This window comes from Panthera onca, chromosome A2, assembly GCF_046562875.1.
Source record: "Panthera onca isolate mPanOnc1 chromosome A2, mPanOnc1 haplotype 2, whole genome shotgun sequence".
Classification (NCBI taxonomy): domain Eukaryota; kingdom Metazoa; phylum Chordata; class Mammalia; order Carnivora; family Felidae; genus Panthera; species Panthera onca.
Window position 1 is genome coordinate 7,734,322 of NC_138340.1, and position 11,839 is coordinate 7,746,160.

Sequence of the window (11,839 nt, forward strand, 5' to 3'; positions counted from 1 at the left end):
AATTTCTCTCTCTCAATTTAAGTTACTAATATTCTGTGTTTTCTGTCATTTGCAGCTGAGCCTAATAACTTGATATCATAATTAAAAGAAATATTCCAGGGGCACCTGGGTGGCTCAGTCAGCTAAGCACCCAGCATCCCACTCTTGATTTCTGCTCAGGTCATGATCCCATGGTTCGTAGGATCAAGCCCTATGTTGGGCTCCCCACTGAGCATGGAGTCTGCTTAAGATTCTCTCTCCCTCTCCCCGTCCCTCTCCCTGCCTCGTGCGAGCACATGCTCTCTCTCTAAAGTAAAAAATAAAATAAAATAAAATCACTTTTCTAAAAAGTTAAAATTCAGCTCCTGCATCACGCTAGCCACATTTCATGTGCTAGTAGCTTAAGGATCTGCATTTTACCAGGTTGTTCCAGGTAATTCTGATGCCCCCTAATATCCAACAGCCTCGGGAGGGAGAGAGGAGGTGAACATCATTATGCATCCCTGTGAGTTGGTCTGTTCTGTTTTAGGCTCCAAGATTTGAGAGATATCAGTAAATTAGATCTTCAGATCAGGAGGATCAGATGTGACTACATTTTTCAATCAAGGACTGCATGGGTTCAAATCCCTGCCCCTCCACTCACATGCCGCGTGACCCTGGTCAGATTACTTGACCTCTCTGGTGCCTCAGGGTTTTTCACCTGTCAGAGCACCAATACCAGTCTATTCTACAGAGTACCTGAAGCCGTTGCTTCCCCTATTTTAGTTTCTTCACAGAAAATAAACTTGACACTAAGTGAAATGGCCAGCATTTGTTTTGGCTTCAACTCATTTGACAAACATTTCTTGAGCACCTGCTGTGTCCTCACCACCGTTCTGAGCACCGGGGCCAAGCAGTGAACAAGACATATACGAGTCCCTGCTGTCACAGAACTGGCATCCTAAAGGGCAGGTGGAAAATTAACAGGATCAAGAAGCAAAATGTGCTCCATGTCGGACATTAGCAAAGGAAGCAGGCAGGACAAGAAATGTTCGCGTGGCCAGAGGCCTCACCCAAGGTGGTATTTTATGGTAGACCAGAAGGAGCAGAGAGGAGTCCCGGGCATATGTGGGGGAAGATGGGAAGATCATTCCAGGCAGAGGGACCAGCAGGTGGAAAAGCCCTGCAGTGGGAACATGCCAAGTACTGTTTAAGATGTGAGAGACACGGGGGCGCCTGGGCGGCTCAGTCGGTTAAGCATCTGACTTCAGCTCAGTTCATGATCTCATAGTTCGTGAGTTTGAGTCCTGCGTCGGATCCTCTGTCCCCCTCTCTGCTCCTCCTCTGCTCATTCTCTCTCTCAAAAATAGATAAACTCAAAAAGAAGTTCTAGAGACACAGTAATAAGACAGATGCAGTCTTATCTTCAAATGCTCACATTTTCCTGGGGGAGACAGATAACTGACCTATAATCTCCTCCCAGGGGATAAGCTGGAGAGGGACTCAAAAGAGAAAAAGATGGTCAAGACAGGCCTCTCTGATGACGTGGTAGTTGAACAGAGGCCTGAAGAAGGTAGAGAAAGCAGGTATATATCTGGGGGAAATCTTTGGACTGACTCTGGCCTGGCCTGTGCCTCTTTCTCCTCCCAGTTTCAGCTGGGGCTTGGGTTTCCAAAGGGAGGTTGTCCCCAAACTATTAGAGGAGGGGAATCCTGATAGGGAGTGCAGACCTCAGCCTCTGGCTGCTGTCTGCCCCACTCCTTCCCCCCGGGGCTGCCCCAGTGTTTGCGCTGGTGCTGGGGCGACCTAGGTGGGGCTCTAGCTTAGGGACTGGGTTCCCCCATCAAAGTTCCAAATCTATCTCCAAAGGAGCCGCTGGGCCCTGTGCCTCTGGGCAGAGGGGAGTGTCACCCTGGAGCTGAGCTAGGAAGCCACCTCCCAGCTGTGTCCCATCTGGGTTTCTCCTGGTTCTGGGTGCGGCTGGCAGCCTGCACTCCCCACTCCCTCGGTGGCAAAGAGGGGGTTGAGGATACTCTCTGTGGCCCAGTGGTGGAGCTGGGAGGATCATATCCAGACAGGCACTGCCCTAACTAGCTGTGTGACCCTGAGCAGGTCACGTACCTTCTCTGAACCCACATCGCCACGATCGTGCCTAGTAACTCCCACCTCCTGAGGATTCACGTCTTGGAAAGTGCTTGATGAAAAGTTACCCGTTCCTTTGGGGAATACCGAGGCCTGGAAGGTTATCTGGGCCCGTGTCCCCCAAGACCATCCCTCAGGGATGGAACATGTACTTGGGATGAAGTAGGGGACCTCCCTAAACACGCCAGGCTATCTTTAAAGGGAAGCAAGAAGGCCTGGAGTCTAATTAACCACTGGGAGGGGCCAGACAGATGCCTTAGGGAAAGGTCAGCATTTACCGGAAGCCACTGTAATCCTGGCTTGGGTGGGGTTAGGGGTTGGGGCACAGAATAGGAAAGCCGGCAAAGTAGGAGTGGCCTGGATGGCAGCCACCCCCCCCCATCCCATCCCCCCTCCAGCCACAGGGTGCTAGTGGGGTGCCGCCTTAGCCCTAAAAAGACAACCACCACCAGAATGAGAGATTGAACCGTTTATTGGCCTGGGCCTGGATCTCAGGCATGGGGGGCATCTGGGGAGCTGTACGAGGGGAGACAAGCCCCCAACTGGCTCCTTGCCCCCCGAGACCCCCTCCCCAGCCTTTGTGTTCACGAGAAATCACTTTGAGGCGTGAGGTTTCCTTCCCCGAGGAGAGCTGTACCCCAGCTCTCAAGTGGGGAGATGAGCCATTAATTACAAAGGGGTCTGGGCAGGGCCAGATCCCTCTTTGGCAGCTTCAAAACAGACACGAGACGACAAGAGCATCCATTCGGGGGGAACATGGTGGGGAGAGCGGGTCACAGATACCACACACGCACACAGACACACATAAATATACATTTGTACCGCGATGTCCCTTCCATCTATCCATGGAATTTAGTAAAGTCCTTCTGGGGCAGGTGAGGGGAGAGCATCCCACAAATGTCCTCGGCATGCCCACCCCCGTGCTCCTCCGTAAGAGACAACTCGAAAGGAGGCACAGTGGGTTCAAGGTTGCCCCGCCCCAGGAGATCCAGTACCTCCGCTGGGCTGGAGGTGGGAGTAGCTCTGGGTGGTTGTTTTTTCTTTTCTTTTTTTTTTTTTTGGGGGGGGGGGGGGATCCTGTGCAAACAGTTCCCCTAGAACTTTCTCAAGTTCCACCCTTTCCCACCAGGAGGCCCAAAGCCCTCCTCAGCTCCCCCAGACCAGTTTTTTCCAGCCCTTGGTGATTCCTCTGTGCCCCAAATAGTGCAATTGGCCGATGAGGTCTGAGAACGGCATCCAGCCCCCCCTCTCCACCCTATGGTTTCCCAGCATGTCATGGAGAGAGAGAGGAAGAAAAGAAGAAGAGGCCAAAGTGGCAGCTGGTGACATTTGGGGAAGCTGTGGATTTGGGCTTTTAACTGTCAGCCGGGGCCACCCAGGATGGTCAAGGAGGAGGCCTCCGGCCCCTGGGGGCAATGGTTCTGGGGGAAGTGGCCTAAGGTTGCCAGGAGGTGACAAGGGGGCTAGGTTCGGAGAGGGGAGCCCTGTACAGGGCAGAGGGTCAGATGGTCATGAAATGTTGAAATCCCTTGTAAGGGGTTATAAGGGGCTCCTGCCCTGAGCTCCCCCTGAGTGCTTGCCTGCTCTCACCCAGGCCCCTTCCAGGTCCCCCAGTCCTCCCCACGATCCAGTTCTGAAGGGGCCACACCAGTTACTGCACTAGCCTCTGACCCTGCAGCTCTGCCATCCGACTGGCTGGTGTCTCAGCCGGCCAGCCCTGGCGTGAAGTATTTTCAATACCACCCAGGTCTGTGGAGCGGGGGCATCTTGCCTGGCAACCCCACGTCTCTGTCCAAGGTCACCCGGGGTCTCTCCACGGAGCCCTCTGCCATGGCCTCGTGGCCCACTTTGCCCCTCAGACCATCGTGTTGCCCTCCAGAAACGTGGGCGACGTGGGCATGTGTGTGCCCCTCTCTAGCGAGCTGGAGCTGCGGAGAGGCAGGAGGCGATGGCCCGGGGTCCCGCCCCGCCGCCCTTGAACGCCCGCCGCCCGCCGGCAGCACTGCAGCGGCCGCAGTACCTCCCGCCGCAGGTCCCGGCTGCGCCACGTGTAGATGACGGGGTTGAGCAGCGAGTTCAGGGTGGCAAAGGCAAAGAAGTAGTGGGCCTTGTAGAGGACGGGGCAGGACCGGACGGGACAGGCATAGTCCAGGAGCAGGATGCTAAAGGCAGGCAGCCAGCAGACGATGAAGACACCCAGCACGATGGTGACCGTCTTGAGCAGGGCCAGCGTCTGTGGGCCGGTCACGTCGACGTGGCTGGAACGGACCACGCAGTAGATGCGGACGTACAGAGCGACGATGGCCAGTAAGATGACGGAGAAGATGGTCACCACGCAGAGCACGTAGTGCTTGGTATAAAGCGGCAGCACGGTGGAACAGGCCTCGAGATGGCCCAGGCAGTTCCAGCCCAGGATGGGCAGGCCTCCGAGAACAAGCGAGATGAGCCACGAGGCCACGATGAGCAGCAGCATGCGGCAGCTCTTGTCGCTGCCGTAGAGCTTGACCTTGGCGATGGCCACGTGCCGCTCGATGGCGATGGCCAGGAGGCTGAAGACGGAGGCGGAAAGCGTGATGAAGGCGGAGCCCTCTCGGGCAAACCACTCCAAAGGGGTCAGCCCCAGCGTGACGGGGCCCGAGAGCAAGGTATTGGCTACAAAGGCCACACCTGTCAGCAGGTCCGAGGCGGCTAGGTTGCCCAGGAACAGGTACATGGCCGAGTGGAACTTGCTGTTGCGAGCGACAGCAATGAGCACCATCAGGTTCTCCACCACGATGGTGAAGCAGATGAGGACGATGATGGCCAACGCCACCCAGCGGGAGGTCGTCTCCTGAGTGTCCAGCGTCTCCTTGGTGTAATTATAGTGTTCCAGGACCTTGCTGGGGCTTAGGTACTCTGAGTACAGGCTGCCCATGGTGGGGCTCAGTGGCCAGCCAGGGCCATGGGGCTGTCAGAGCTGCAGAGGGAAAAGACCAACAGACAGGTCAGTGTTGTGGCCGCTCCCTGGGCTCTGACTCCAGGTGGACGCGGTGTGAGTCCCAGCTTCCTCACTTCTCACCGAGTGGCCGTATGAAGTCAGGATTACCATCGTCCCTGCTTTACCAGTGGGAAACCCAGAGAGGTCAATTCACTTCCCGTAAGTCTCAAAGCTAGTAAGTCTCCAAGCGGCAGAGCCGGAGACCCACTCCAAAGCCTCTATAACTTCTAGGCTGCACTGTCTTCCAAAAAGAGCAGAAAGTCCCCCAAATACAAAGTGAACTTCCAGAACCCACGCTCACCCACCCGGAAAGTGAGCCTTGGGCAGAGCTGGGAGGGCTTGTCTCCTTTCCAGAATACACTAGAGCCTGGGGCTTCATGCTGCCTGCCAACCTGGGTCAGCAAGATGCTCGCTAATAGCACCGTCCCCTGCTCATTACCACCCACTGCCCTGGATTTCAGGCTGGGTCTGAGCCTTGAGGCCATGGGTGCTCCCAAGATAAGGTCTTGGGGAGACACCAGGTCGGCCTGAGGTTTAAGCATCTCAGAGGTCATGGCAACTTCAAGGACAAAGACCTTGGAGGCAATCCAGGGTTGAACCGCACTCCACCCGACCTGCTGTGGGACCTTGGGCAAGTCACCGAATGCCCGGCCTCTCAGCCCCAACGTCCTCATCTGTGCAATGGAGAGAAGAAAGCCCACTTCATAGGGGTAATGGGAAAATCCTGTCGAATGGTACATGAAGCACCCCTAGCACATAGCAAGCACTCAATAAATATTAGCTAATATATTAGCTCCCTTAGGTGCCCTCCATCCAATCTTTTAGGAGGGGATGGAGACTGAGCTACAGGCCAGACTCCCAACATCCTGTTCTCATCAGCACCATCTAGCCCTGCCCTGCAGAGGGTCCCAGCAGGGTAAGCAGGGCACTGGCACACACCCCCATCCCCAGCCAGGATGAAATCCAGATGTGAGGCCCCTGGAACAAACAGGGTGGAGTCCTCACTCCCCAGTCACATCCGGTGTGGGAAAGGCTGGGAGGGGGTGATGGGATGGGGGAGCCACAGGAGACCAGTCTGGGAGGTCCTGGCTGGGAGGACCAGGCAGCTGCTGCAACGCTCAAGTCATGTGAGCCGAGGAGGGGGCGTGCAGCCCTGCGGGGAGGGGGCTCAGGGGAAGGGGGGACCGGCATTTATTTCCATGAAAGCCTGAGTCACCCCCTTCTCAAAGAAAACTGATCCATGGGGGGAGGGGGCGGGAAGAAGCGTGGGCAGAGGATGAGAAGCCAACATCATGGCCTCCTCCCAGCTTGCTGGCGGTGGGGGCGGGGGGGGGGGGGTGTCTCTGAGGAGCTGGTGCTGTGTCTGTCTTTAAGGAGGGGAGCCAGGAAGAAGCTCCAGCCTTTAGCTGATGGGGGAGGGCGCAGGAAGAGCCCGCCCTGGGTCCCTGGAAACATGCCGGGCAAGGACCACGTGCGCTCCAGGAGTACCGTTCCAGAACAAGGCTGGTTAGGCCGGTTCCTAGTGAGCCTGGGAACTATGGGGGGCTTCCGGGGTCACTCAGCCATCTCAGTCCTCGGAGGAGGCGTCCTGGCCCCGGGCCTGACAGAGGCAGCTGCTCCCCCTGGGTAAAGGGGCATCCGTCCTAGTTTGGAAACAGAGAAGGGCTTGTGCGCATCCCCGGAGACTGCCGCCCCGCCCAGATCGCCACACAGAGGCCCCTTGTTCCCCTGACGGACCGGGCCCTGGGCGCCGCGATGCCCTCTGCCCGATGCAGGCTGCAGCCGGCCGGGAGCTAACTTGGCCCTGGCCTCGGCCTTACTGGACCGACCTTCGGGGCAGAAACAGCCGGCGCCCTGATTGGCTTGTTTTCAATCCCAGGGCATTGAGCGATTCGCCAATTGGCCAGAGCTTCCCGTCCTCGGCATTTGATTGGCCCAGTTGGGGGCGCCCTAAGGGAAGCGCCAGTGAGCAGTCCTTCACTGGCCAACGGCTTCTTTCAGAGGACAGAGTTAAGGCTGTGGACATGTCTCTGGGGAGCCTGTGAACAGCGGCCTGACCGCAGGGTCACGACAACCAGACGCCCCCAGGCTGCCCTGGCCTACTGGGCCCCTCCTGGGGTTCGTGATTGAGAATCAAGGGCCCGTTGCAGGCCTGGGAAACACCCTTGCGGGTGGGCAAGAAGCCCAGGGTGTGTCCCATGGCCACCCCCTCCACCCCTCCCACACATGGGGCCACCAGCCCTCTCTGGCAGCCAAGAGGAAGATTTATGGATGCTTCCTGGAGAATTGAGAATTGGGTTCACTCCTCATATCCCAGAGACTGACCAAAAAGTCTGTCTTCTTCCCTGGGGGGAAGATTGGCAGTCTGCACACTCACTGTCTGCAGCCCCAGGAGACTATCAGGGCATCCTCAGAAGGAGGGGTAGCTCCTCTAGTCAGAGAAGGGGAAACTGAGGCTCACACTGCCTTCCTCTTCTCATCTTCCCCACTAGGACTTTGCTGAAGACAGAGAGAGCTTAAAGCAGGTCCATGCTTTCCAGAAAGAGGAAGCAGAGCCTGGAGGTTGGGACTGACAGGAGAGTCAGCCCTAGGCAGATACAGGCCTTGGCTGTTTCCCCTCCCTGTGTCTGGCTCCCAGACCCGGCTGGCTAAATACAGGGCCTGTCTCCTGCTCACCTTCTCCAAGGCAGCCCTAACTTCCTCCCAGAGGCTCAGTAGGGGATCGCTGGGCTCAGAACCTGGGAATGGCCAGGCCTGAAATGGAATGAGAGGGACAAGTGACAGAGTTTGGAGGGAAGGGAAGACAGACCAAGACTGTTCAGGGGGAGATTAGAAAAGAGGAAAGACAGAGAGGAAGCCTCAGCGGCTTCCAGGAGTCCCTCCTCCAAGTTCCACGGAGGCAGCTTACAGTTCTACTGTCACTCACTGATCCCATGCCACTTGCCCTGGGGCAGAGCCCCCACCTTTTCTTTTGGTTTCCCTTCTGCAGTCAGGCCCACCCTACACTGCCATTCTCCATGCAGCAGCCAGGGGGAGCTATCTAATTTACAATGCCAGTACAGGGTGTCACTCCCAACTTCCATATTCTTCTATGGCTCCCCATTGCCCAAAATGGCCTGGCCCCTGTCCATCTAGCCTCCTCCCACTCTCCGGCAGGGCCACCCAACTCCAACCACAGTGGCCTCCTGGGTGCCATCCCCGCAAATCCTTGAATGACTGTCTCCTCTTTCAGGTTTCAGTTTCAAGGTCACTGGCAGTGGGGGGGGGGGGGCGGGGGGGGGGCGGGGGACGGCTCAGACGTCAGTCTACTATAGCCACTTTCCCCAGGGCCTTTCTATTGCAGCATCTTGCCTTATCTTCACACAACTTGCCATTTTCGGATATTATTATTGTATCTCTTGTTTTCTGTCTGGCTTGCACGGTAGAGCACGAGTGTTGGAGGCCAGCGACCAAGTCCGTTTTCAGCCTCTGTGGCATGATGCTTGGCATCCAGAAGGTGCTCAGGAAACGTGCCATACAGAAGGATGGATGGATGGATGAATGAATGGATGGATGGATGAACAAATGAACAAAGCCCCGTGGGCCCCTGAGGGTAGAGGCACCTAAACTCAGCTGAGTCTCAAACAACAGCAAAGGCTGGAGACGCCTCTGGTCGCTGGCAGCCCCCAGACTAGGCGAAGCCCAGCGCGTCTCCGTGGAGACAGCGACAGGACCCGCCCCCGCCCTCGGGCTGCAGTCTGGCCTCCTTATCTGGCGGTGGAATGCGCGGTATCTACACTCGCTCCCGCCGGGGCCGCGCCTCCTCTCCCGCGACAGCCACACGCGAGGAATCCCTACATCTCCCGTGGGGGTGGGGAACGCCTCTCCCCCCCACTCCCCAAGGAGCTTCGTCTCGGTATTCCCGGAGGGCTTAGGCGCGGGGAGGAGGGGTGACCCCAGCTGCAGCCACACGGCAACTACCGAACCGCCGTCGCGCCAACGCGGGGGGACCGTGGGCTCAGCGCGTGGCGCCTGTTGTCTCTGCCTAGGGCAGAGTCGGGGAGGGTATGGAAATCCCCGGGTGAGTCAACTCGTGCCGGAGGAGGGGGCGAGGTTCCGACAATCTGCTGGGCCCGGGACCACGCGGGGTCCGCGCCACGCGCGTTCGCACCGTCGCCCCGTCCCTGGGCCCCAGGAGAAAGATGAGGCGCCGGAGCCACGCAGTCACGTTCCCATTCCTTCCAGAACAAAGCCACGCCCCCGCGGGGGGACTGAAGAAGACGGACTACTCGGGGAAACTGAGGCACCGAGGCCGACCTGCAGGCGGTGGGGCAGACTGCCCTCCCTGGGGACTCCGCCCCTCGGCTTGGAGGCTCGCCGGCGCGTTGCACCTTTCGCTCTCGCCCGGCCGGAGTCAGCCAGGAGGAGGGCCCTCCCCCCTCCCCCCATACGCACTCCCCGAACCCCTCGGTTCTGCCTCCCAGGGTCCGGCCGAAAGCGCTCGGATTCCGCCTTCTGTTCGGCGCCAACTTCCTGCCGCTGAGGAAGGCGGGGAGCTCAGTCTGGGGGTTCGCGGCGGAGGCTGTAGGGGCGGCCCGGAGTCGTGGAGAAGGTTCACAGTGACCACTCCCTCCGTGCAGCAGGAGCACGGGCGGCGCGTGCGCGCCCGGGTGCGCCCCCAACCCCTCGCCTGCCCCCCCCCCCCCCCCCAGCTCCGACCCTGCGACTCCCGGGCCCCGGGCCCCGTCTTTTCTGCTTTCCCCTCGCCCCGCACTCACCTGGCTGGGCAGGCCGGGTCCCTGCTCTGGCCGGAGGGGCTTCGGCGTCTGCGTCCCCGGGACGGCATCGGCAGGGGCTGGGGCTGCCTGCCGGGCTGGGGCCGCGTCCCGGGGCTGGGGACCTGGGACGGAGGGGGGCGGGAGAGACACCGCCTCGGCCCCCCACTCGCCCCGCCCTCCTCTCCTCCCCTTTCCGGCGGCGGCTAAATGAATTCCAGATGTGATCGGTCGGGCCCGGGCGCGCGCTGGGGACGGCGGGGGAGGCGCGCGGGGTCCCTTTGTTCGCCTCCCCCACCTCTCGCCCTGCCCCTCCCAGCCCCCACTCGTGAGAACCTGCCGGCGTATGACGTCACACGACTCCGTGATGTCACGTCTCTCCCGGCCAGGTGGCTTCAACCTGAAACAACTCTTTGATTGCAGATATACTCTTGGCCCGTTCCTTGGGACCTTGGAATTGGAGGAGAGCATGAGATCCCCTTTACGCAACAAGGAGCTAGGGAAGCACCTTTGTGTCCATGCAGCAAATAGGCATTATGCGCCTACTCTGAGTTCCCACAACAAATGGTCAAGTTCCTACTATGTGCCACGCCCTGCCGCAAAGACAGGATTAGTTTTGCCTTGATAAGACCTCAGAATTCAGATAAGACTCCTAGAAAACTCAGAGCACCCACCAGCCTATCTACCCTACCTCTGCCCTTGCTGTGGTCAACCAGGGAGGCGGGCCCAGATTCATCACAGTGCTCGCCTTCATGGAGCTTATGTTCAGGTGCAAGAGACAGCCTTTTAGGAGGCTACTATTTGTGAAAATGTGTATATAACCTTCCTATATGTTTATTTACCAGATAACATTAAGCATTCGGTTGGTATGTGCCAGATACTGTTCTAAAAGGCTGGAGGTGTATCAGGGACAAACCAGACAATACTCCCTGGAGCTGATGTTCCACAACCTGTGCTCAGAATATCCAGAATATTTCAGGCAGAAGAAACTGGTGAATTTCCTGGGAGAGGAAGTGAAAGATAGGGACAGGGCACGGGAAGGAGGCTGCTTTCATTCTATGAACTCTCTCGTACCTTTTGATTTTTTTTTTAATGTGCACATGTGTCCAATGCCAATAATAATTGACTGCTATAGGGGTGCCTGGGTGGCTGAGTCAGTTAAGCGACAGACTTTTTTTTTTTTTTTTAATTTATTTTTGGGACAGAGAGAGACAGAGCATGAACGGGGGAGGGGCAGAGAGAGAGGGAGACACAGAATCGGAAACAGGCTCCAGGCTCCGAGCCATCAGCCCAGAGCCTGACGCGGGGCTCGAACTCACGGACCGCGAGATCGTGACCTGGCTGAAGTCGGACGCTTAACCGACTGCGCCACCCAGGTGCCCCAGACTTTTTTTTTTTTTTTTTAATAGAGAACAATTTTTTTAATGTTTATGTCTGAGAAAGAGAGAGAGAGTGAGAGAATGATTGGGGAGAGGCAGAGAGAGGGGAGACACAGAATCTGAAGCAGGCTCCAGGCTCTGAGCTGTCAGCACAGAGCTGGAAGAGGGACTCCAACCCACGAGCCTTGAGATCATGGCCTGAGCCAAAGTCTGACACAACACAATCGACTGAGCCAGCCAGGCGCCCCAAGCGACAGGCTCTTGATTTCGGCTCAGGTCACGATCATACATTTCATGAGTTCGAGCCCCATAGTCAGGCTCTGTGCTGACGATGCAGAGCCTGCTTGGGATTCCCCCTCTTTCTAAATTCCCCCTTTTTCTAAAAATAAATAAACTTAAAAAAAAAAAAAAAAGAAAGAAAAGAGGAGCAGCTGGATGGCTCAGCCAGTTGAGCTTCCGACTTCAGCTCAGGTCATGATCTCACAGTTCGTGGGTTCGAGCCCCGTGTCGGGCTCTGTGCTGACAGCTCAGAGCCTGGAGCCTGCTTCGGATTCTGTGTCTCCCTCTCTCTCTCTGCCCTCCCCTGTTCATGCTCTGTCTCTCTCTGTCTCAAAAATAAATAAACATTA

General features: G+C 57.4%; 1 protein-coding gene across 1 annotated transcript; it reads right to left on the reverse strand.

Annotated features, from left to right (window-relative positions):
* Window positions 1-2,554: 2,554 nt before the first annotated feature.
* Window positions 2,555-10,888, reverse strand: S1PR2 (sphingosine-1-phosphate receptor 2). The gene is made up of 2 exons (XM_060630191.3): window positions 9,835-10,888; window positions 2,555-5,056 (listed from the first exon to the last, which is right to left on the reverse strand). The coding sequence occupies exon 2, from the start codon at window positions 5,012-5,014 to the stop codon at window positions 3,956-3,958; it is 1,059 nt and encodes a 352-aa protein (XP_060486174.1). The 5' UTR covers window positions 5,015-5,056; window positions 9,835-10,888; the 3' UTR covers window positions 2,555-3,955.
* Window positions 10,889-11,839: the final 951 nt, after the last annotated feature.